The sequence below is a fragment of the Callorhinus ursinus genome, unplaced genomic scaffold, assembly GCF_003265705.2.
Source record: "Callorhinus ursinus isolate GAN/ISIS: 27379988/994484 unplaced genomic scaffold, GSC_fseal_2.0 scaffold24, whole genome shotgun sequence".
Classification (NCBI taxonomy): domain Eukaryota; kingdom Metazoa; phylum Chordata; class Mammalia; order Carnivora; family Otariidae; genus Callorhinus; species Callorhinus ursinus.
The window spans coordinates 28,903,352-28,927,169 of NW_027397086.1; the positions used below are offsets into that span (position 1 = coordinate 28,903,352).

Here is a 23,818-nt window from a genome sequence, read left to right on the forward strand (position 1 = left end):
AGCACCTCATCCCCTGCTCCCTGTCACCCTACCAGGGTAAGCCTTTCCCCTTCCCCTCTGCGCCTCCACCCATGCCCTTCCCCCTGCAGGAACACCCATCCGCCCCTCTACAGAGCCAAGTTCTGCACACCCAGCCAGAGGTGACCTCTTCTCAACTCCAACAGACACTGAATACCTGTGACGATGACTCATAGCCAGACGTCTGCCCCAAAAAGGCTTACATGCTTTACTGCCATGGAGCTTTGCGCTAGGCCCTGTCCTCTGTGCTGGGTTAAAGGGTGAGTTACCCACAAAAGCAGTGGCTTTCAATATTTGTTATTATTATTTTTTAGCAATGAAGCTCTTTTCTTTCCTTTCTTCAAACAAGACTTCAGTGAAAACCCAATATATAAAATACATCAAATGGAGCTTCTCTATTGGAGGTCAGGGGACCGGAACCTGCCTTTGTGGCCCCCTCTTTACTCCCTAAAAGTGGCCCTGGAGGCTGCCTCAGGAACACAGAACAACTCCTCTAGGGGAAAACGTATTCTGGAACATGCCACCAGTTTGAAGCAGCCAAACCACGGCCGGAGCTCAGAGGTGTGGCCTCTTCTTTCCCTAACGAAGAGGCGTCCTCCACGGCTGCCACTCTCTCTCGTGTGTCTAAGGTCTAGTTCATACGCATTTTCATTGTCATCATCGGCTATGTTCCTTTTACAAAATGTAAAAAGTTCAGAAAAGTAGAAATAGAAAAAGAAATCGCTTATAATTCCACCATCAAGAATAAATTTATGACGCAGTTTTGATAAATTTCCCTCATTTATCCGGAGACCGTGCATAGGCCTGTCGGCATTGGGACCTTTTGAAGCTGTCGTGTCTTGGAGAAACCATGTAGATTTCACTCTGGAGCCTTGAGCTTCAGCACTGGCTCAACGTTTCAGATAGAACTGATCACTTTCTCCGCAGAAATGCATATGCGCCTTCCGCGGAGGAAACCCCAACAGTGTGCACACAGACGATGGATTGTTGGACTTCTAGTCCGTGATTCTCCTTCCCCCATCCTCCATCGCTAACATCTTCTCACTTTAGGAAACCGATCTGCTGGGACTGTATCGACTGTGTCTGTCTGTCTGTCTGTCTGTCTGTCTATCTATCTATCTATTTATCTACCTATCTACCTATCTATCTAGACTGAAATGCTTGACTCATCTACTTGCGTTCATAGAAAGCCAATCACTGGCTCTGGTTTCTGCTGGTACTGTGGGAGAGAGAGATAAGACCCAACCTCCACAAGCTGTTCACAGTAAAATTGAGAAAAAAAGACAAGGACCCAAATAACTGTTATTCGGGGCAGAAAAGAATCACAGCAGAGCTGAACATAAAGCCTATGGGACTCCGAGGAGGAAAGGATCACTCCAGGTGGAGGTCAACGAGGACAGGTTTCATGCACAAGATGGCACCAGAGCTTGGTCATGCAGGAAGGGAATGGCATTCCAGGTGGAAGGAACAGAATGAACACAGATCCAGGGCACAGAGGGAAAAGGTCTATTGTGGTACTTACTGGAAATCCTGGCAGCCCAGGTACGCCCTCCGGACCCTGTGACATACCAAAAACCAAGCAGGCGGGTTAGGGGTAGCATTTCCAGAGCTGGCAGGAATGCTGTGCCTCCGGGGCCCACCCTTCCCAGAACCTCCCAAAGGCCTAAGCATGTTCCTACAGAGGTGGGGGGAGGGGGATCTCATGATCCGTTTGTAGAGAAGGATGCCGAGGCCCGGGAGGGGAAGGAACTGTGCAGTCACACGGCTAATTGGTGACAGAGCCAGAAACTGTGCCCAGGAGCCCAGGGGCCCCACTCCCACCCCACCCCCAGGCAGGATTCTGCATTTGAAGTGGCTGACCCCTGCTCTGTGAAATCACTCAGTGCCAACCTCGACCCATGTTCTTGGAGCATAAGACCCTCATTTCTGAGGAGTAAGCCCAAAGAGTGCACTGAGGTATTTGGGGGTGGGAGTGGGGGCGTGTTGCTGACACTCAGTTCTTCTCCCTCAGAGAAGAATACACAAAGAGTCTGTGCTTCACTCCCACACTGGCCAGGGCTCTGCCTGCTGGCTCAGGTACCCACAGACTCATTAAACGTCTGTGAGTTTGGCAGAATACATGAAGAGAGAGACAGCCGGAGAGCAGCACGTTTCTCGATACCCTATCTACACAGTGGCGTGGGAAGGCATGAGGGTGCTGGCCGCGACTTGAGTCCCTTCAGAGAGGGAAGGGCCTCTGAGTAGGAAAACCTTGGCCCTTCATTAGGACCGAAAAGGACCCTTGAGGGTCTGGATTTGCTAAGAGGAGGACAGGGATTGGCGGGGAAGGTGGATTCTAGAGGTGGGGAGAGGGAGAAGAGGTGGGGGCAGACAAGGCCCAAAGACTCTTAGAACAGAGAGGCCAAATCTTGGATTTGAGCGGGTACGTTGCTTTAGTAATAACCCACCCAATACCCTAGACCTATAATAGTGTGAGAAATACCAAGACCCCCTGTGAGATGACTTTGGCTTGACAGCTGGTTTGCCTTAGGGGTTGATTACTGGGCTGTTTTGAGTGATTTTCCAGAAATCAAGGAAAGGGAGCCCCAGGAGATGTAATTCAGAAGATACAGTGGAAGGACCCACCAACAGAGGTCACCCAGCAGGAGAGACTGGCTCTAGAAGGCTAGATATCTGCAGAAGCCTCGGGGAGAGCACCGAGGTCCCCCAGGACATGGGTGGTGTGGGTTCAGGCCAACCTCAGTGGGGACTGCAGGGGTGGGTGACCCCTGAAGACATCTGGGCTGCCCAGCTGTGGAAGCATAAGCCTCAGTCTCCATGTGGGCTTGCAAAGAGTGCGCCATTTGCAAAGCAGGTCCACATGCACCAACCTCTCACGAGCTGCCCCAGAGCTGGTGAGGCATTATCAGAGAGTGGACTCAGAGGCTCAGGGTGTGTGTGACAGACGGGCTGGAACCCCAACTCTCCTCAGAGCTCTTTCCTCTCTCCCTAGCTGGTGCAATGGGGAATGTATGGCACAGACTGCAGGAAGAAGCTTCCCTCCTCTTAGGTGCTGTTGTGCCATAGACCAACTCTGTGGACTCACAGAGATACTGTAGCTCCACTGAGTGTTCCTGATCCCTAACAGGGGGCTAGAAAGACTGAAGCAAGTCATGTTCTCTCCTTGTGCAGTGGTTTTCCCATTAGCACAAGGTTAGGTCTCTCTTAGGCTCTTCCTGTTCTATGAAATGAGATCATGTTAAGAAAAGCAGGCCAAAGCCATCACATGGACATCATGGGTTTGTTACTTATGATTCTCTGATTTCCATGACACATACTTCTGATACATGAGACTGGGAGCTTCCACTGTGTTGGACAAAACTCCCTGAACGATCAAATTAATGTAATAGCAACTTCTCAGAAACGCAAAGTTCTTTTTCCATTCTATTCTGATATATTCTAGCTCCAGTGCTTCAGGAGCTAAAAGGGCTCCACACCAACCCAACTTCATTTCCACAGGGGCATCTGGGTAGGACCCTCACTCTAGGGCAGCTATGGATACGCACCGGAGGCCCAATGAGCTCAGGGATGTCCGAGAGATTCATGAACCCATGGGTGACGTTGGCCAAGGACTGAAGAGAAAGAAAACGGACAATGAGACAGAGGGTAGCACATGCCCACCCTGCCCCTGGCAGTGGAGGCTGTAACTGAAGTCACCCCAGCATGACAGAACACAGGCGGACATGATCACACCCTCAACTCGCTGCCAACACATCCATCCCCTCCCCCACTTCTTATAAAACAGCCCGGAGCTGCCGTAGCACCTCCTTCTTTCAGTTAACCTTAAACTTGCACAATATGTGAATGCCTGCTCTCTTTTAAAATTTTAAACACATGTCTCTATTTTTAAGCACACACACACACACACACACACACACACACACACACACACTCACACACACATATCTCCACAGTAAGCTTACAGTGTTGGCAGTGTGTGTGCTTGTGTCCACACGCCTGTTTTACATAAAAGGCATTAGACTGTCTGTATTATTTTTCCACTTGTTTTCTCCAACCCTACAGCATGGCCATCCTTCCACGTGGAACTGGCGGTTACGGACATTTTTAGTTTTAAGGGCTTGCTAAAGAGCTGTCTAAAGGGGCGGTACAATTTACACTGTCGCCAAAGCATACGAGATTAACTATTTCATCACACCCTTACCCATGCTTGATATTTTTAATTCCCCCCCCCCCACTTTTTTAAAACTCTAGTCATCCTTTTTTCCTAGTTATTTGGGACTTTTTGTCTTTCTGTCATCTACCAGTATGACATCATTTGTCTCCAAAGGGCCACAGTTTTTCACCAACGCGATGCCCTAACATGAAGGGGACCTTGCTCTGGTCTCGAGCACATCCCAGCCTTCTCTACAAATTTCCATCACTCTCCACCCCCTCCACAGCCATCAGCTCCCTGTGCCTTGGACACACTCGTGTTTTCTCTTCTGAGCTGTGGCTCAGGGTGTGCCTGCCACCTGACTTCTGGAAGTCCTGTCCTTCACACTTAACCTGGTAAGATCCTTCTCAGCTCTCGAGTCTCCACTCAAAGGCACTTCCTCCAGAAAGTCTTCCTTAATTTCTCATATCCCAAAACATCTTCCTCACTTGTTCCCCCACCTGTGTTCCTCTGCCTCTCTGTTACAGCTCTGTTGCTGTCATTCTCTTAACTGCAAATGCTGCCAACCAGGGGAATGTTCTGGAAGCACCATGCGAGAGAGGTGGTACTGGGGTAGGAACAGACATGCAGGGCATGCTGGCAGTGAAAACTCCAATGTCAGAAGCCAGCTACGTGCCCTCTGTGTAACCACCAGCCCTGAAGGCCCTAAAGTTGTGGACAACCTTCTCTCCCCTTTAGCAGAGGCAGAAAATACGTAGCCATACTCCAACCTGGATGATACTCACACTGGACAAGACCTCGATGCGACCGGGCGGCCCCCTGGGTCCAGGGGGTCCCACAATGCTGGCTCCATCCATGCCTCTGTCACCCTGGATACAACAGTGATAGTGGAAAAAAAAATTCACTGTACATGAATAACGCTCCTAGAACCTGGCTGGAAACTTCCCCCCACCCCACCTCAGATCTGTAACCTCACCTTGGGTCCCTGGTCTCCTTTTTCTCCTTTGGGACCCTGGTAAAACAAACAAACACTCTTTGGTTTTCTTCTCTTCACTTTGCTTACTCCCCATCTGTCCTCCCATCTTGCCATCTCTCCCTAAGCGCCCACATGGATTTTGCCCCCAGATAATAGGAGTAAAAGATGATGGGCAGAGTCCCCTTCCAGAGTCAGAACAAAGGAACACCCACAGAAGCTCTCTCCCAGCACAGGGTGTGTGTCCTCTTAAGCCTGAATCTCAGAGCCCTCTGCATCTGGAGGATAGGGAAGGGTCTTATTTAACCATGGACGGGGCGATGCTGCTTGCCCCTATAAGGTTCTTTCTCTTGGACCAGTATGCTCAGCTCTGGGTCCCATCTGACAAAGATAATGAGATCGGTCCTCTCGAGAGCAGGAATCATTGCAGGAGATGGACCACACCTCCCTGGGGCTCGATGCAAGGGGGAGGAGCACCTGTCAGGAGCGCAGAGTTCTGAAATGAGGGAAGGGTGAGTACGGAGGGGGGCAGCAGGTAGGAGGCAATGAAACAGAGATGCTTGATGGCAAGGGACGAGAGAGACAGAGAGGACTTTCAAGTTTTCCCCTATGGATGTCTTGTGCAAAACGTCTGTGCTGCTCCTCAAAGAAACAAGCTATAAAGAGCACTTGGTCTCCCCATGGCACAGCTGGAAGCTGAAGGCATGGAGAGGGAGAATTACTAAAAATAGCAGAGCCAGGATGGCACCCCCACCACTTCCTCACTCCAGCATGGCAGTCCTCCAAATGAAGGCTTCCAAACTCAACCTACACTCGGAGCCACTGGTCCAGAAATTCTGGGTTCGTGTAACAGCCTGATGCTTCCAGACCCTTCAGTATCCTGGGGAAGGGAAGAGAATGAGAATTTCATATCCAATTCCTGAGCACCTCCTGGTGCCAGGTGTGGAGCTGGGCCCTGGGGCTGGGCTCAGTGTGGGAGTCACCACCGTCTCTGCCATTGGACCAGCGTTCTGTTAGCTGGTTTTTCCAACAGTCCCCAGCGCACACTGTTCTTGAACCACAGAAAGGGGGGAATTTACCTCAAACCCAAGTCCCGTTGCACATCCAGGACCTGGGGGCCCTGGGGGTCCAGGAGGCCCAGGGGGTCCCATGACCCCAGGAGAGCCAACTTGTCCATTTTTCCCTGGAGGTCCTGGTAAGCCTCTGTTGCCAGGGTCGCCCTGTAAGGAAGAGGGCAGGTTTATTGTGCAGCCCTGGGTTCACTTGTGAAAGGAGTATGCCTGAGTCTGAAAATCATTCTTTGAACTTAAGGAGGTTGATGTGTTCTCTGATGGGCACTGCTTCGGGTACAGAAACTGCTGTCTTGCTAGCGGACATTTCACTTGGAGACAAGCTGAAGCACCCTGTGTGGAGGGCAGGGGAGGGGAGCAGACACGGCAGGTTGTTCAGCCCTCCATCTCCAGCCACTCTGCTTTCCCGGAGCAGTTCCTGAGATCTGGCTCTCTCTGCTCCCTGACACGCAAAGGCTCAGCACTCCAGCCCAACAGTCCAATTATAGTAAACCCAGAGGAAGGAGAATGAGAGGAAAGCTTTTTCTTTTTCTTTTACCTTTTCACCGACTGAGCCATTAGGCCCTCTTGCGCCCTGTAAAACACACACACAAACAAAACAAAAAACATGAAAAAGGGCCAATTAATATACATCTCGTGTGGTATAATCAAAAGAAAAGAAAATGCAGAATTAGCAACTCTTAAGTAACAGGATCTTAAAATGGGCTGATGTCTCCAAGCCGAGTGCATTATAGTTGTCAGTTTTCTAGGCAAGTTACACTGAAAGCTTGAGAAATCCATTTTTCAACTATTAGCTCATTACCTGGAGAAGTTGAAGATGAACCAGGGAGAGACTGTAGAGGAAGAATTCCCTTGGAGAACTGCCCGTGTCCTAGCCAGTCTCCTACCCCACCCTCCCATGATGCAAGTAAAGGGATATGTCCCTTACTTGAAGCCAAGAAAGGAGCTCAAAGAACTTGGTATGTATTCCCTAGACTTTTAGAGATTTGTGGAACGATGACTGACTTCGTTCTGGATATATCTAAAGACCAAAAGCTGCCTGGGGTGGCCCCGGAATGGGGTTGGGGGGGATCACTCTAAAGTAGGTTGCATGTCCATGTCCAATGGGGACCACAGCATAGGTCTAGATGCGGGGATGGGTTAGATGTGGATCCCGTAGAATAGAGCCAGCTGTGAGCTCTGAGCAGACAGGAGGACCAATGGGGGGCTGGTGGCCAGGAATGGTCAACCACAAGAGACATGGCCCTACATCAGGGGACTGTGGGCGGGGGGCCCGCAGTGGGAGAATCTCTCAGGATTCACGAGAGGAGCCAGGAAAAGGTCCTGACACCTGACTGTGATGTACCCACCTCCTAGGCCGTGTCAGTCTCCCCAATGCCCTCTTTCCCTCGGCTGGATCGCCCTTCTATATCAAATCCATAGAAAGGACAGAACGGATAGTTCCAAAATAATATGCTCAAAAGTAAGATGGCAAATGACACTGCACCTGAAAATAGCGAGGAACACCAAAGGGAAAACACAGGAAACTGAAGCCAGAGGCTTGGGTAGTGGAGAGAAAGCACAGGGGGAAAAAGTATCCTACAGAGTGGTGGGTGTGGCTCTGATGGGCAGAGATGTTGAAATTCCGGAGCAGGAAGGCCAGCAAGCCCTGCCCATTCCCCCTCATCTCCCAGTGCCTGCTCCTACAAGAACAATAAGCGCTGTTTCCTGGAGTCAGCGCATAGAGCAGAGCCCTGAGAGGTGAGGGAAACCTTGGGAGGTCCAGGGGTATCCCAAACTCATAAGTGCAGCTGCTGAGGGGCCCTGCCTGATGGCACACCCCACTGTCCCCGTCTTCTCTCCAAAACCTGCAAGTCTCTGAGGTAGCTGCTGCCCAACTCCCCAACAATCAGAACACAGAGAAGCAGAGGACAGACCGAAGAGAGGTTCCAATTTCAAAAGCAAACACACAAGCAAGAAACACCACACATTCGAGGGAAGGCAACACTGTGAAAGGGAGGTGGCAGTGCCAGCAACGGGGTGTCCACCCGGGGGAGGAGCGTGAAAATCAGCTGCCAATCAGGACTCTAAGTGCATACAATACGCATTCTCAGGGACAGAAGGGAGGGCTTCCCAGCCACAGAACACGGGCAAACCATCATGAAATGAGCACAGTGGTTCTAGAAAAGAATCAGTTAGAGATCTTGGAAATAAAAAGCAAGTGTTCTATAGGGACTGAATCACAAGAGATGCACCTGAGGAGGGAATTACAGAATCAGGCTGCAGCACCCCACCGCCACCCCCACCCCAGGACATTAGGGGGTGACGGGAGGGGAAGGGGTGCCGGGAGAAGGAAGTGGTGGTGGCCAGGCTCAGAGGCTTCTCTGCTGACCAGCCTGACCGGAGAGAAACTATATGGGACTTTTCACCATGGGCAGAAACAAAAAGAGTCGCGTTCTGGTTCCCCCGCCTAATCTGGAGGCTACAGTTTCTGCGCCTGCTTTTCTTGGGTGTGACCAGCCACGCAGTCCTCTGCGGCCTGTCGCCATCTGTCCTTGAAGGAAATGCCAACCTTATGCACCTTTCCAGTCACACTGCAGTCAGGGATATTGTGACATAGAAGTTAAATTAGGCTTCTCTCTTGACTTCTGGACTCTAACCTCTGAAAACCTTATGGTGTTGCCAGCTGAGCGGGTTAAAGAAAATTACATTTGGAAAGTGAAAAACAGTCTTTTATAAGTTACCTTCCCAGCTCTTCAAATCAAGAGTACATCTTGTAGCAGTTTCAGAGGAAGTTCTAGAAGGTATTTTGGACCTTGAGTTATTGGTCTCAGAAACAGATGATTTTATCCAGCTTGTACATGCAAAAAGGTAGTATTTGGACCCATTCCATTGGCTCACAGATTTGGTGGCCACCATTTTGGAATCTGAGCAGATTGGCTTGGGGCATGGAAGAGCTCATATTATTGGAGTTTACATGAGCAAGTACAGTGAAAACTAGGAACTCCAATTACAAGAGTCGGCAAAGACTCCCTGCTCCCAAAATGATGGGGTAGAGCTATACTTCATTGCTCAGTGTGAGACCTGAGGATCTTGGAATTCCAACCAGCCAAGCTGCGGGGTTGGCTGTGGCGGTGAAGTATGGAGAGGCCAGTTCCACAACGGAAATACTGCAAAAGACCGAGCTGCAGGAGTGCTACAAAATCATGCTTCAGAATTCATTAGAAATTTCCTCTCGTTATGGTAACTGGATTTGCTAAGGACTTTATTAGACTTCAATGTACAGGAACATCAAAGAACCTAATAAGTACATCAATTTTTTTTCCCTGTTGTGATATCTGAGATGGCAGATACCTCGCACTGCCTCGTGCGTGTCTATCAGCTGAGCTCACGGTGTTTGTTATACTGATAACTTCAACTTGTTACAATTATAATTGACCATGGTCGATTTGGTTTGATGGAGGCCTAGAATCCTGATTTTGTACCAAACACATCTGATGGTTAAAGAAGATATGCAATTGGAAATCGGGCCAATATTGGAACGTTCAAGTGAAATAAGCTGTTACCAGCTCCAAACCCATTACTGGATCTTTGTTAAGTGTGGCTCACACGTAGGTTCTTGGGGGGCACCCTGTTCTGTAATGTGTAAGATTTAGAGAATTGCTCAAAGCCCAGGTAGGGCTCAGTGGAGAAAGGGAAGCTTCTGATGATTTATTTGCATTTCCCCTCATCTCATGGGCAAGACAGAATCTATTATACGAGGCCCAGCAATGACATTTCGGCAGCTCCGTGAGATCCCTCGAAGCCCGTTCCTGGGAGCTCAGTGCCCCTCAGAAATGCTGGGTACTGAAGAAAACTTCAAAACACAAATTCTTTCCTGCCTGGCTGTCCCAGCACCTTTTGACACTGAAGAATACAGTGAATGATTCAGATTAAAGAAGGAAGACAAGAGTGATGATCGCAAACACTACATGTGTGCTGAAGATCTGGGCGGCACAGTGTGCCGGGCACAAAGCAGGGAGGAATTTTCCAGAGATATCATCGAACTCAACATAAAATAATCTATTTCATAAATTCTTAATGACCATCCACATTTGGATGACAATCCCAACTTGAAAATAATGAATGTATAGGATAATATTTTTTTTTGCCAGCCAAATAATTCTTTGGGAGAAAATTCTTTATTCTTTGGGAGAAAACTCCCCTTTAGACAACTGCCCAGACTGGTGTCCATGCCCTGAAAGTGAGAAGAGAGGCTGCTTTCTGAGCAGCATGAGGAACAATCCCCCTACATGTGTCCACGCACTGCCTGGCAGGCAATGAGTCCCTTGTCACTGGAGGTGTGCAAGCTGAGGAACAGATACTGTGGAGGGAAGTCAAGGATCAAATGTGTCACTGGATCCCATGTTGTGTGACATCCCAGAGACTGCTCATTTTCTCTAGCACCCATCTGTTATTTGACATCCATACCATGCTCCTTGGTTTACTTTTGTCTTTTAAGAATTTTTTTTTTTTTTTTTTTTTTAGGGCGCCTGGGTGGCTCAGTTGGTTAAGCGACTGCCTTCGGCTCAGGTCATGATCCTGGAGTCCCGGGATCGAGTCCCACAACCGGCTCCCTGCTCAGCAGGGAGTCTGCTTCTCCCTCTGACCTTCTTCCCTCTCATGCTCTCTCTCTACCATTCTCTCTCTCTCTCTCTCAATAAATAAATAAAAATCTTTAAAAAAAATTGTTTTTTAGGTAAGTGTTATCTGCAAGGTTTCCTTCAAGCTTTCTAGATGCAAATTTCCAAGTCCTTCTAGAGTCTGCTTTCACTTGACCAGAAAGCATCTTATGCACATGGTGCAACAAATTCGGACTCATAGCAAATTTGGGGGAGAAAACTGTAATTTATCTCCAACAGTGATCCTGGGCGAGCCTGCTGCCCTGAGCATTGCAGACTGTGCCTGCCCCGTGTCAGTGTGCGGATGTGGGCATGGGTATTTTTAAATACCAGACAAGCATGGGAGGGGTGTGTGGGGGCGGGTAGGGGAGAGTTGGTAAGAAGGACAGGGAAGAACAGTGTAGGTCTGTGATGTTTCCTGAAAAATCTAATTTCTTATGAAATAGTTGGTACATGTAAAACGAGTCCTATAAAACTTGACAACTAGTTTCTTTCTTCTTTTTGTGAGACATGAGCTTTCCACGAAAATTGAGGTACTGTTTCCATTGAAATAAACACACCTGAGAGCTGATGGAAACTGGAAATTCAGTTCAGCGAAGACGGTGGTATCTGGGGAGTTAGGATTTTCCACGACTTCATGCAGTGGAGTCCCCAGAAGGTCTTGCTCCCTATCTCAGCTGGGAGGGAGGCTCCCTCCTCCAAACCCCAGTGAAACTCACCACTGCTTCACTGCAAGGAGGTTTACTTTTTTTTTTTTTTTTTTTTTTGGTGTTCCACGATTCGTTATTTGTGTATATACCTTATCTTGATTGCTCTCCTTTGCAGGACATGGCTTATCTCATCAAAGAGGCTTGGAACTGCTGTAGGTGCAGGAACCCTGCCCCCACAGCACCTTGTGGGGTTTGCAGACAGAGAACAACACAGGCTTACAGAGAATGAAGAGAGTGAAGGGAACTGCCGATTCACCGATCAAACGTGCTAACGGAGGCCTGAGCCAGATTCTAAGGACACATAGACAGTGCTAAAGCTGTTCGTCACAGATAAGCTAACATGGGCTCAGCAGAATCAATGCTGTGCTAATGGGAAGTACAGGAAGGAGGGCTGCTTTCTGCTCATAGGGAGTCTGAAAGGGCTTCTCAGAGGATATATCTGAATGGGCCCCTGGGGGATGAGGAAAGGGAAAGTCACCCGAGATGGCGGAAAGCATGTGCAAAGGCCAGGGGGTCATCCAGGAAGAGCATGCCCAGAGCCCCGCAGCAGGGCTGCTGGCTGACCCAGAAGCTGTGTGAAGGAGCTGCAGGAGACGGAGCTGGGAAGGCAGGTCTGGACTCCATCAGCGTTTGGTCCCACAGGCAGCGGCTAGCCTTGATACCTTCTCAGCAGAGACCAGCGGAAGCCTGCTGCAAGGAGGATGGACAGGTGGGGTGGGTGGGTGGAAGATGCATGGCGGGTGGGGAGAACAGGACACTGGCACGAAGCCTGAGGCTGCCGTGCGGGTGAGGAGAGATGAACCTCAGATCAGGGTGGAGAGAGGCAAGGGATGTGGATGGCAGACGGGCCAGTCCTGGCAACAGGTGGGGCACGGCAGGAAAGGGAGATGAAGGAGGGCTCAGAGAAGATTCTGCCATTGAGTCCTCGTGAGTGGGTAGATGGCAGCACCATTCACTGAAGCTGGAGACGCTGAGCTCAGATTTGGGCATCAAGAGCCCTGGGATGGAGACATCCAGCAGAGAGAGGATTGGGAGGGGATTAGAAAGGGCCATTCACCTAAGAGGCAAGGACGGGCCTAGAGGTCAGAGAGAGGTGGTGTTGGGGCCTGGTGGCCCCCATGTGTTGGACCCCTCCCACCCTGTCCGTACCTTCTCTCCCTTCATCCCAGGAAGGCCGGAGGCTCCATCAGCTCCAGGCTGTCCCTCAGGGCCCTGGGAACATCAAGGACAATCAGCCCACAACATCTCTGATAAGAATCAAGTATGAAGCCTTCCAAGAGAAGGAGGTCATGGCTGGGAGGACCAAGCAGGTGAGGTCAGTGGGGCCAGGAGCCTTGTAACCGTCTAGGCTGGAATGCCAGTCCCTGGCCCCAGCATGGCCACTGCTGACCATACGCCTGTGGATGAGTGTCCTTCATTCTGTGGGTGGCATCGTCCTCTCTTGGGGCGAGCTGGGGGCAGGGCCGGACCAGACGGTCTCTGGGGGCCTCGTGTTCCAGGCCCAGCACTTCGATGTCCTAGGATCCCAAGATTCCACATGAGCCCGCATCTCCTATACTCACTAAGATAAAGCAGCAGTGTGCAGGATGGTACATTTCTTGGTTTCTGCTTCTTATGAGTCTTAGCCACGACTCAGCTGAGGACTCTTTGTTTACAAACATTAGCTAGCTGCTCACTCTCTGTGATGAGCCTTCGTGCTGGGGTCTGGGGTCTCTGCGCCCCTTCCTGGCTAGAGGAAGCCTCATGGCCGCGGGGACGGGGAGATGGCCCCAGTGGCTCACCGGGGGCCCGGGTTCACCAGCAGCTCCATCCTGCCCAGGCGATCCAGGGGGTCCCATGAAAACATCAGTTCCTGGTTTTCCTGGAATCCCAGGGGGGCCCGGGGGGCCCGGGGGACCCTAAAAAACAGATACTCCGTTAAGAAACAGTGGGGGAGGGGACAAACATACACTAAGCATGTATGTTCCGTCCATTCTCTCTGTTCCTCACACTAGCACTGCACGTAGAAACTGGTGTTCGCACTTAGCCAGTGGGGGAAACTGAGGCTCAATGAGATAATGCGACTTGGTCTGGGCTCACATACTCACAGCTAATTATTAGAAGAGCTGGGATTTGAACCCAGGTCTTTTTGAGCCCCTCACACCAGGTTTTCTCCCTAGATGTATGTATATGATAAAAATCCAATCCGAATCTTCAGAGGTGTCCTGACTAATTTAGTTTTCTGATTACCTGACAGAGCAGTCAAAAACTGCCTGTTGCTAACCCTGATTAAAACTCTTTAGCCTCCGGCTGGGTTGGCTGATCCCACCAGCCTGGAAGACCCATGTGGCTCCCACCCTACTTATATCCGGTGAGTCCAGAACCCTTCCGGCCCTATCCCGAGGAGCGGGCCAAAGGGCACCTGAGTGGAGTCTTCTGGGTGGGGATTCAGCACAGGGGTTCAGACTGAGCTTGGGGGCCTCGGGACAAAGCCACCAGCTGCAGCTGGAGCAGGGAGGTGCTCCCCAGGAACCAGGAACCAGTGGGGGCCCTGCCTTGGGCAGGAGGCTAAGGGAGCAAGAGCAAAGAGGAAGAAGGGGTGGTTGAAGAGGTAGGAGGGGTTGCCTCAGGGTAGGGTGGATTTCCAGAAGGGTCTGGAAGCCAAAGTGTGAAATACTACCTCAAGAAGAGGTCCGTGGTTCTCTATAACGGGTAAAGGGGATGGGGGCAAAGCCAAGTAAGAGGTGAAGGTCATGGGCATACTTGCTGTGGGACAGTCCTGGATGCCAGGGAAAGGGGGCAAGTGGTGAAGTAGAGATCCTGAAGAGAAACTAAGTCTCATATTCACTTAAAACAGAACAGCACTGATCAGAGTGGAAAATGCCAAACATAGACACGTGGAAGGGAAAATATAATCCTCCCGATTACTGGGAAGGCAGTCCCAAACACCAGGTTGTTCCACTCTCACACTTACTCTTAACAGCTCCTCACCGCGCACGGGCTCACCAGAGCCAGAGCCGCCGTCCGAGCCCCAGCCCAGGCCGGAGCCCTCGGCCTCAGCTCCCACCTGGAGAGAGAAGCAATTCCCACCGCTTGGTTTCATCTGCCACTCCCTAAGGACAGCCTTGTCACCAAAAGTCTTCCCTTACTCTGTAGCCCTACAACTGCTGCTGTCAACCTTCCTTCTGGTCTTTTCCCCACTCTCTTCTACCCCTCCCCTCGTTCCCCACCACCTCTGGCCGCACAGCCAATGGGCAGCCAGTCCTCAAACATACTGTGCTCTTTCACATCTTCTCAGCCTCCCTTCCTGCCTTCCAACCCCCTACTCATCCTTCAAGGCCTGGTTCCACTGTCACCACCTCCAGAAAACCCTCCCAGCCCATTTCCAGGTGGAGGTAGAATTCATTTCTCCCTACTGTGTGTTCTCACCAACTTCTGCTGAGGTCTTGATTTGGTAGTAGGACCACCCGACTTGAAGCTCAGTTGTGTGTATGTCTGTCAGCCCCTTTAGACTAGGACCCCTCCAGGGTTGGCCCATCCCGAGATACCTCTGGATGCCCAGTACCTTAGCACACGATCTGGTACCAAGAAGGTACTCGGTGCACACTTGTTGAATGCCATCAAATTCCTCCAAAGAACAAAAGGGAATTTCTAAAAACCCCTTTCTGGGACTTAATTCCTGAGCACAAGAACCAGGGGAGGCTGAAGTAAATCATGGAACGTGCATGGAGCACGGGCTCCGAGGCCCGGAGGAGGACCTGGGCTGGAGGTTAGGGCAGGGTTGAGATGGGTGGCAGTGGTGTGCGCATGCGGGTGGGAGAAGGGAGGCGGGGACAGGGGGCCTGCTGCCACTGTCTGAGGGACTGGCTAGACTCGGGGCTTGGAGGCTGGCTGGATGGGGCGCGGGAGGCGGAGGGCCACTGGGGGAGGTTTCCTGATTTCTGTCTTGATATCCAGGAAGATGGGGCGCCACTTCCAGAGGCCGAGCATCCTGAGGGAGGAGCAGGTCTGGGGCATGGTGACGGAGTCGTTTGGGATGTGGTTGAGAGACATGTGGGTCCTTCAGGGCGCAGGATATAAATGGGATGTAAACAGATTGCTCCCGAGCTCACTGAGGGCTCTGATAGAGGTGAGGGTCCCGGCGTGTCACTGGAAGGCACCCTGAGCCTGTGCCTGTGCCTATTTCTCGGCATCAGCCCCCTGCACGCTGTGTGCCGAGCCTGGATAGGGGGTCTCACCGTGGGTCCGGTAGGCCTGGCAGGTTCAGGGGGGCCAGGAAGCCCCTCCCCAGCTTCGGCCTAAAGAGAACAAGAAGGTCAGTGGAGTGCTGGTCACACCCCCCTCCACACACACACACACACACACACACAGTCCCCTCTCCTCCCTGTAGGAACTACTCATGTTTAAGATGGGGCTTATGCAGGGCTGAAGAAGGCTTGTTCTTCATGAGCCAGCCCAAGGGGCACCCGACCCACTCTGGGCTCAGGAGCCCTTCGTTTCTGCACCACACGCATAGCGTGGATGGGAATGATGGAAGGAAGGAGGCAGTAGGGACCCTCCCCATCCCGTCACCTAGGGTCCCCCCGCTCGACGCCCCAGTCCAGGTCCTGTGAAAGCATGGTAGCCAGGCCCAGTGTGTCTCCCTCTGAAGTGGGTCCTGGCCACCCTGCTCCTCCCACCAGCCCTGTAGCCTGTCCAGAGCCTTTACTGCTCGTAGGCCTGCCTCTCTGGGACAGGGGGCTCCTGGAGGGCAGGCCTGGTGCCTGAATCACCTCCAGGCTCCGGCGCCTGGCCCCTGGCTGGTGCTCAGGAAACGCTTCAGAGTGACAGGAACACCCACTTGGAAAGGAGAAGGAGAAAAGAAAAATGAAGCAGAAAATGAGAAAGGGCAGCATCCCCGGGGACATTTAGCTGTCACAGGGTCCAGAGAAATGGCTGCTCTGACAAAAAAGGTGACAGAATGGCGTGGGCCACCAAAAGGAATGGAAACATGAAGAGTGAATTCGCACAAAACCTGTGTGACGTGATGCCCTCCTCAGACTCCCTTACTGCTCCCCGGGAACCCTGCTGGCACCTGAAGCCCACTGAGGAGGCCAGCTCAAAGTGAGGATACCACCCTCCCCAGACCCCAAGCCCTCCTTCCCCTCCATCCCCACCGGCAGCCTCATGGGGCACCAGGGCCAGAGCACCCTCCATCCTGGGGAAGGTGGCAGCGGGGCTGGGCGAGGACTGAGACTAGCATGCAGACGAGAAGGTCCCCAGAGCAGGCTCTGTGGGTGGGACCTCCACAGGCTGTGGGACTCCTGGGGGCCCTGGTCCTGGCTGCTGTGGGCACAGCCCCTCGGTGACAGTTTAACGTCACTGCTGCTTCAAGAGGAGTCTGTTATCATTCTGTGGTGACAGACACCAGACAAAACATTCCCACCAATGTCACCTCATTTCACTCTGACAACATCCTCGAGGGGGTAGTCATCGTCACCCCCATTTTACAGATGGAGAAATTGAAGCACAGAAGTGGTAAAGACCTCTCCGGGAATCCTACAACTACCAAGAAGCAAACCCAGGTCTCTGAAGCTCCCGTGTGCCCAAGCTTTCCCAGGAAGAAAATCAGGGGCAGAGACTGGAGCCTAGTCACAGAAAACACCAGAATTGGAAGGACCCTCTGATTACAAATGGGGAAGCTGAGGCCTGCAGAGGTCAAGGTCTCCAGTCGGTGAAGAGAGGTGGCCAGAACTGAGCCCCACGCCATTTTTGTGGATCTCCCAGACTCCCAGTTCGGGCTCTTTGGGACTCGGTCCTCTTACTGCCTCTGCTATTCCTTGATCAGAACTGACTAGGTTAACTCCAAATAACAGGCTCCAGGCACCTGACCAGAGCCAATGCATTCTCCGAACGGTCACAGCACCAGCCTTTTCTGCTTGGGGCCCAACCTGCCCTTTCCTTCCCACAAGGCCTCTCTGAGCTGAAGACAAGAAGGTGTCATTGGAACCTGGTCTGTGTCCCAAAGACATGACAGAGCAGCTCAGCTCTGATGCGTGAACCCTTTAGCAAGCTGAGGGTGGCCTGAGGGATTGCAGCGAGCCCCTGCAGGGGTATGGCCACCTAGCCTCTTCCATGCCCCTCACACCCAGCAGATACTAGGCTCTTGATAAGTATTCTCCAAGTGACTAGTGGGAAGACCTTAGACATGGAGTGACCTCATTTGGACCACCTGGACCCTGATGACCGGCTTCTGGCTCATGTCTGAAGAGGGGTGGCTGGGGACAGTGCAAAACACAAAGGGACAAAGTCCAAATACTAAGGCTTTTACCCCTACTCATATCCTGGGAGCTGTGTGACCCTGAGGAAACCCCTAACCCTCTCTGGGCCTCATCTGCAACATAATTCTATATACGTAATTGGTTGGGTGTATGCCACGCGGTAGAAAAACTTTTCCATGTACTGGTTCATTTAATCCTCACCACAACCCAAGAGGTAGGTACTAGGACCCCCTGTTACGTATGAGTAAACAGAGAGAGAGATGAGAAGAGCTGTGGCAGAGCCAGACCTGGATGTCCGTTTCCCCCACTGGCTTGGGTGGCTGAGATTCACAGGGATCCTAAGGACGTTCTGGGGTGGGTGCGCACTTGGCTGTCCCTACCACGTGCTTTTAAACCATTTGCTCATGAACTGAGGCTTCCACTTCCCTTCAATGACAGTTCCTGACACAGGCACTTGAGGGTGATCAGTCTTCGTCAGTCACGTGCCAGGATGAATTACCATCTGTTTGGGTCCCCCTTTCCCTGTTCTCCCCCATGCCTGGACTCTTCTTAGAGCTTTTACAAATTCCCACTGTAAAAGTCATAAACGCCCATGGTGAAAACACCAAAACGTATTAGGAACCTACCAGGCCTCCCCAGGCCTACCACTTTGAAGTCACAACTGCTAACATTCACATATTTCCTTCCAGAGTTTGCACGTGAGCGTAGTTTTAAATAGTTACGACCACACAACGTACTCAAGTTTATAACCAGCTTTTATCATCTAACCTTAGGTTGTATTTCCCCCACCACTAAATACCCCTAACAAGTATAATTTTAAGAGCTGCATAATGTTCCGTTATTGGAATATACTTTACTCGACCAACCCCCCTATGGTTGTCTAGTTAAACCGTGTCCGATTTGTTTTCTATTATGGGTAATACGGAGATTAGCAAACTTGTATACAACCAAGCCTTTTTACATAGCAGACTATCTCCTTTAGGATTAATTCCCAGAACAGAAGCTTCTGGGTCAACACTATGTAGTTTCATGGTTGTTAATATGTGTTAGCAAAGAGCTTCTCAGAAGTAGTAAGCCCATCAGCACTACCACCAACAGAGCTGGTTTAACTAGATACCATAGGGGTTAGTCCTGGAGTGCTGTAGCCTGAGCCTCAAGGCTTTGGACGTGCAGGTGACCAGGTCTTACAAGCTTCCCTGAATCCGGGATGGGGCCCTCGTGACATCTGAGATGGGGTCTTGGCTTCTTTGGCCAGCTCTGTCTGTTACAAAGTTCTCATTTGAATTTGGGGACAATTTGGGACATGAAGCCAAGTGCCCCACCTTTTTACCTCTTGCTTTTTCCTCTGCACCCTGCAGCTTCCTTGTGTGTTCCCAGGTTGCACGCCCCTCAAATGCCCAAATCTGGAACTTTATGAACCAAAATGAAACCCACCTCTAAGCAAGCCAGGGGCAGGTCCCTCCCAAGACTCTGGCCTTTCTTTTTCTCCTCGGTCAGACAGGCCACGCCAAATCTTCGCGCCTCTACGCCACTTACCGGAGTAACCCCTCTTTCAGAAGCCACTGTGGGTATGGGCAGTGGTGGTCCCTCAGGGGGACTGCTGTCCAGCTCTTCGGCCACAGTCCCAGACAGGGACTCCTCTCTTGCGGCTGCTGCCAGGTCCTCCTCATCACCAGAACCCTGAAAAGCAAAACCAACGAGAGGAATCACCTCACCTGGCCTGTGACGCAAGGCGCAGCAGGCTGCCCGAGAGTCTGGGTGACTGTCATTCCTACGGTGCTAGTCCAATTTCACAACACTTGCTTACCTTCAACCGTCGTTACGCGCGACATGGTCACAGAAGCCCAGACTCATAATCCCCCTCCCATACGTGCATCTCCTCCTTCCCCCTGTCCCTAGTAGCCCCTTCCGACTTGGCAGCACTCTGAGAAAATTCTTGGACAAAGCTAGGAAGTAGCAGGGTTGGGCACCTGATTCCCTGACCTGCTTCCAGGCACCCTGCCTCCCTCCAGTGGTGCCGACCCGTGATCTGTGCTCTCCCAAAGCTGAGTGTTGCATTCGCCGCTCGGGAGGCCAGCGACTGTTCTTGTCTCACGACGCTGACCCCTCTCCCTGCTGTGAGCCAGACAGAAAATGCTAGGAGACACTTACAGAAGCAACCACTTGCTCAGGGGCCGCTGTGGGTGTAGGGGGAACCAGGCCACCTGTGGGGACCCTGCGAGTCTCCTCGTCCTCAGAAGTGCTGAGGGGCACTTCTGCTGCAGCTGCTGGTGTTGTGAACATTCCTTCACCGACTGCAACCTGAAGCAAAAATGGCATGAGAATCGGCCACTTCTTCTACCCCCTGGTTCAGCAGGCGTGTGACTGCAGGGAAGCAAGCCGCTGGGCCACCAGATAGGTAACTCGCATGGCCACAGCTCTGCTCATGCAAGACCCGCCTTGGCCCACAGAGTCCCGGAACCCCAGGCTGGAGCGCACCTCTCAGGTCAGTGCACCCATCCCCCGGACGCCCCTACAGCACACCGCTGCCGAGGGCTTTGGCCGGATAAGTGTCCGACGAGCCACCCAGGCGCTCCTGGGATGGTACTTCCTTGACAAAGTGGTATTTGAGCTGAACTCTGAAGGATCAGCCAGGATTAAAGGCAAAGCAGAAGGAAGAAAAGGTTCTAGGCAGAGAGGAGAGGGTCCGGGCACATTCAAGAAACTGAGGGAAGGTCAGTGAGGTGGGAGCACTGAGAGCCAGGGAGACGGTGACCCACGATGTGGTCACCGAGGCTGGCCAGGCCAGACCCTGAAAGGCCCTGTGGCCAGGTCGGGGAGCAGAGTCTGCAGCGAGGGCAGCGGGAAGCTCCAAGCAGAAGGCTGCCCCCACAGGAGGAGGTGGGGCAGGGGACGAAGGAGGTGAGGCAGGGGCCTCAGCCATTGTCTGGCCTGGGGACGTGCTGTCTCAGTCCACAGGCTGGCACTGGGGAAGGGCAGAAGGAGGCAGGTGCATAGTGGACTTAGGTAGAAAAATCAACAAGACTTGATGCATGCTTGACGGGATGTGGGGAGTCAGGAAGACAGAAGAGAATCCTGGATTGGCCGACTGGGGGGCAGGGGTCCCAGTCTTTTGAGGTGGGAAATCTTTTGAGATGGGATCACAAGAGTGGACACAAGGAGTCCAGGTTTGAGTCTGAGTCTGAAGAATTTGCAGGACCCCCGCTGTAATGACATTTTAGGGATAGGCCTGCCAGGTGTCCTGAAATATTTGCATCCCGCCTTCACGAGCTGGGAACGTTATCTCCACGCTGCCTAAGGACAGGGTTGAGGAGGCTGGGCCCCGCCCTTGACCCTGAACTTCCTTTGCCCTCTGACAGCCCATGCTTGTGGGCTGCCCACCATCACCTCTTCCGCTCACATCCAGGCTCCTCCACCCTGGCTCCTGCCCTACTGCTGGTGGAGGGAGTGGGCCCCTGGGACCACCCCACCTCGCTGGCTCTCCACCTGCTCCCAGCCTGGCTCCCCACTGGCCTGCTGGGGCTGTCAGCGTGTGCAGTCCCGGAGCCAACAGGGCTCCAGCACACGCGCACCCAGGCCTTGGCCAGCTCCCCTTCAGAGAGGTGCCCCATTCAGGCTCCTCTGGATGCGCGGAGCAGAATGAAGACTGGTCCTCCGAGAAGGTCAGGACCTGCTCCAGCTATGACCTTGACCCTGCGGCACTTGGCACTCCTCACCCGTGTCACCCCTTCCCCGGTGTCCTGGATGGCCATGGAGAGGGTGGCTCCCCCCATGGGTACACTGCCAGTCTCCACTTCCCCGGCGGTGCTCCCGGGCACCTCGGCCTCCCCAGCTGCAGCCGCTGCCGAGCCTTCTTCAGCATCTGCACCCTGAACAGGAAGACATCGTAAGGGAGCTGTCAGCGGTCCACTGCGGTCAGTGTGGCTGGAGGGAGCCGACAGCCCGGGCCCCTCAGGCGCCTGCACCTCCTAGACCTCACCTTGTGCTGATGCCGCGAACGTGGCACCCGTGCAGAAAGCCGTGCCTCGCACACCACTTGAGGCGTGAGCCCCTGACCAACGTGCCACCTGTGTGGCTCACCCCATTCCTCCCCGCCACCCTCGGTGCTGCCCACCACAGTCCCTGCCATCTCCCTTCCGCGACTCCCAGGGGTGGGACTTTCACCGACGCCCAGTCGTGGTGCTGGGGCAAAACCCAGGGTCTCGCAAATGCACAGCCTTCTTTCTCATTAGCGCGGCTGGCTGCCCTCGCGGACCACTTGCTCGGCTCACTCTCCTTCCACCCCTCCCGCATCCCTAACCCTGCGCTCCCCACGGTCACCGACAGTCACCGTGGCAGATCCGCTGGGCGCCTTCCAGGCCTTTACTCGCTGAGACTCTTGGCAGGATACGACATCGCTGACCAAACCCAGAGCAAGCCAATACCACCCGTTGCCCGGACCACGACACAGCCTCTGATCCTGGGCCCCGGCCTCCAGGCTTGCTTCTCCCACCCTTCCTCCACTTTCTCAGTCCTTCTCTGACTGGGTCACTAGCCCTTCAGTTACTCCCCACTTCGGAACACACGCCAGCTCCACCTCACGGCTCCCAGGGCCTCAGGGGCCTCCCTGCACCCCGTTGTTCACACGCGGACCCTCTTTTCATGTTCCTGTTGATGCCGCCAGGCCTCTGCTCCTGCTGGCCCCCCTCCTAGAGCACCTGTTTCACTCCCAGCTGCCAGGCTCCTTCTAGGTGTCCCCATAGTCTTGCCTTCGGCATTCTTTCCCCAGGAAGGCTTCCAGGACCCCCAAGTCTGGGTTCTGGGCCCTTTTCGGTGCTTCTCCTATTGCACCTCTTACAGCTCTGTGCCCAGGAACTGGTCTATCGGATTTACCTGTGCCCAGCATAACACATCACTCCGCAAACATCTGCTGAATGAGGCAACAAGACCCTTCAGCCTCCGAATCAGTGTCTACTCAGACTTGATCCCACAAGGCCATCAACTCCGCATTCTGCCGACTGACAAGGAAGACCTGAGATGCCCACCCTCCCCCAGAAACGGCATATGCTCTGAGCTACTTACCAGAGTGACCCCTTCCCCCATGACCTCAGTGGACAAGGAGAGGGCTGGCCCCCCAGTGGGCACACCGCTGGTCTCTGCTTCCCTGGCGGTGCTGCTGGGCACCTCAGCCTCCCCGACTGCCGCTGTGGCTGCCAAACCTTCTCCGGCATGCACACCCTGAAACAAAAGCATCATGAGGGACCATGTCACTTGGGCCCATGGCTCCGATCAGTGTGCCTGTGGCTGGACAGAAAAGACTGCTCACACCCCTCTTTCTATCAGCTTGCATTTCTGTAGCTTCCTTCTCTCAAGGCACTTTCTTATCTATGACGTCACCCCAGCCCCACGACAGTCCCAGAATCACAGAATCCCAGGGACAGGAGAGGTCGCAAGGCAACTGTATCTCCTGTTTGATTCCAAGCATCTGTTTGCACATGCCCAGTGACCAGGAGATCCCTGTCTCCGGAGTCAGCCTGCTCCAGCTCCAGACACGTCTATCTAGACACATCTGTCTCCCTGTGACCTTCCCTATGTGCCCGTCCAGAAGCCATAAAAACAAGTCGAATGCCTTTGCCCCTGATGGAGATTCAGAGATATGCAGGCAACAACTCTGTCCTCCCCAGCCTTCTCCAGACTGAACCCCATGATTCTTCTCTCTCTGGGACTCAGTTTCCTTGGGAAAAGCATAACCTTCTCTGGAGGTTACACAGCAGATGCATGAAATGGAAACAGCAGTTTGGCTGCTAGGGTCATCAAACTATGCTTTATCGCGGTTTCCAAAGGTTTTTTTTTTTTTCTTTTAAATTTGAGGGGCACGGGGGTCATTCTGTTTTGTTCTGTTTTGCAAAAAGTAGCTCTTTACCACCAAGCTTATCAAGGTTAGATTTCCTTGCTGTAGGACTTTAAGGAGTCTATAATAAGGAGGATATAAAGTGGAGAATTTCCCAAATGTATCTAACCACAGAACCTTTTTTC

The 23,818-nt window shown here is 52.6% G+C and overlaps 1 protein-coding gene and 1 pseudogene across 2 annotated transcripts in view; one reads left to right on the plus strand and one right to left on the minus strand.

Moving 5' to 3' along the window:
* COL15A1 (collagen type XV alpha 1 chain) overlaps nt 1–23,818 on the minus strand; it is a 101,669-nt gene that overhangs the window by 27,372 nt on the left and 50,479 nt on the right. For both annotated transcript variants that reach the window (XM_073876669.1, XM_073876668.1), the window contains exons 9-23: nt 22,865–23,020; nt 21,520–21,672; nt 19,955–20,104; nt 19,340–19,483; nt 15,782–15,841; nt 14,518–14,610; nt 13,346–13,462; nt 12,714–12,776; nt 6,753–6,788; nt 6,224–6,364; nt 5,956–6,024; nt 5,148–5,183; nt 4,957–5,040; nt 3,564–3,629; nt 1,541–1,576 (exon numbers count right to left, since the gene is read on the minus strand). In XM_073876669.1, the coding sequence (XP_073732770.1) occupies nt 1,541–1,576; nt 3,564–3,629; nt 4,957–5,040; nt 5,148–5,183; nt 5,956–6,024; nt 6,224–6,364; nt 6,753–6,788; nt 12,714–12,776; nt 13,346–13,462; nt 14,518–14,610; nt 15,782–15,841; nt 19,340–19,483; nt 19,955–20,104; nt 21,520–21,672; nt 22,865–23,020 (1,404 nt within the window). The remainder of the gene's footprint in view (nt 1–1,540; nt 1,577–3,563; nt 3,630–4,956; nt 5,041–5,147; nt 5,184–5,955; nt 6,025–6,223; nt 6,365–6,752; nt 6,789–12,713; nt 12,777–13,345; nt 13,463–14,517; nt 14,611–15,781; nt 15,842–19,339; nt 19,484–19,954; nt 20,105–21,519; nt 21,673–22,864; nt 23,021–23,818) is intronic.
* On the plus strand, nt 7,211–10,249 carry LOC141369971 (protein adenylyltransferase SelO-like; annotated as a pseudogene).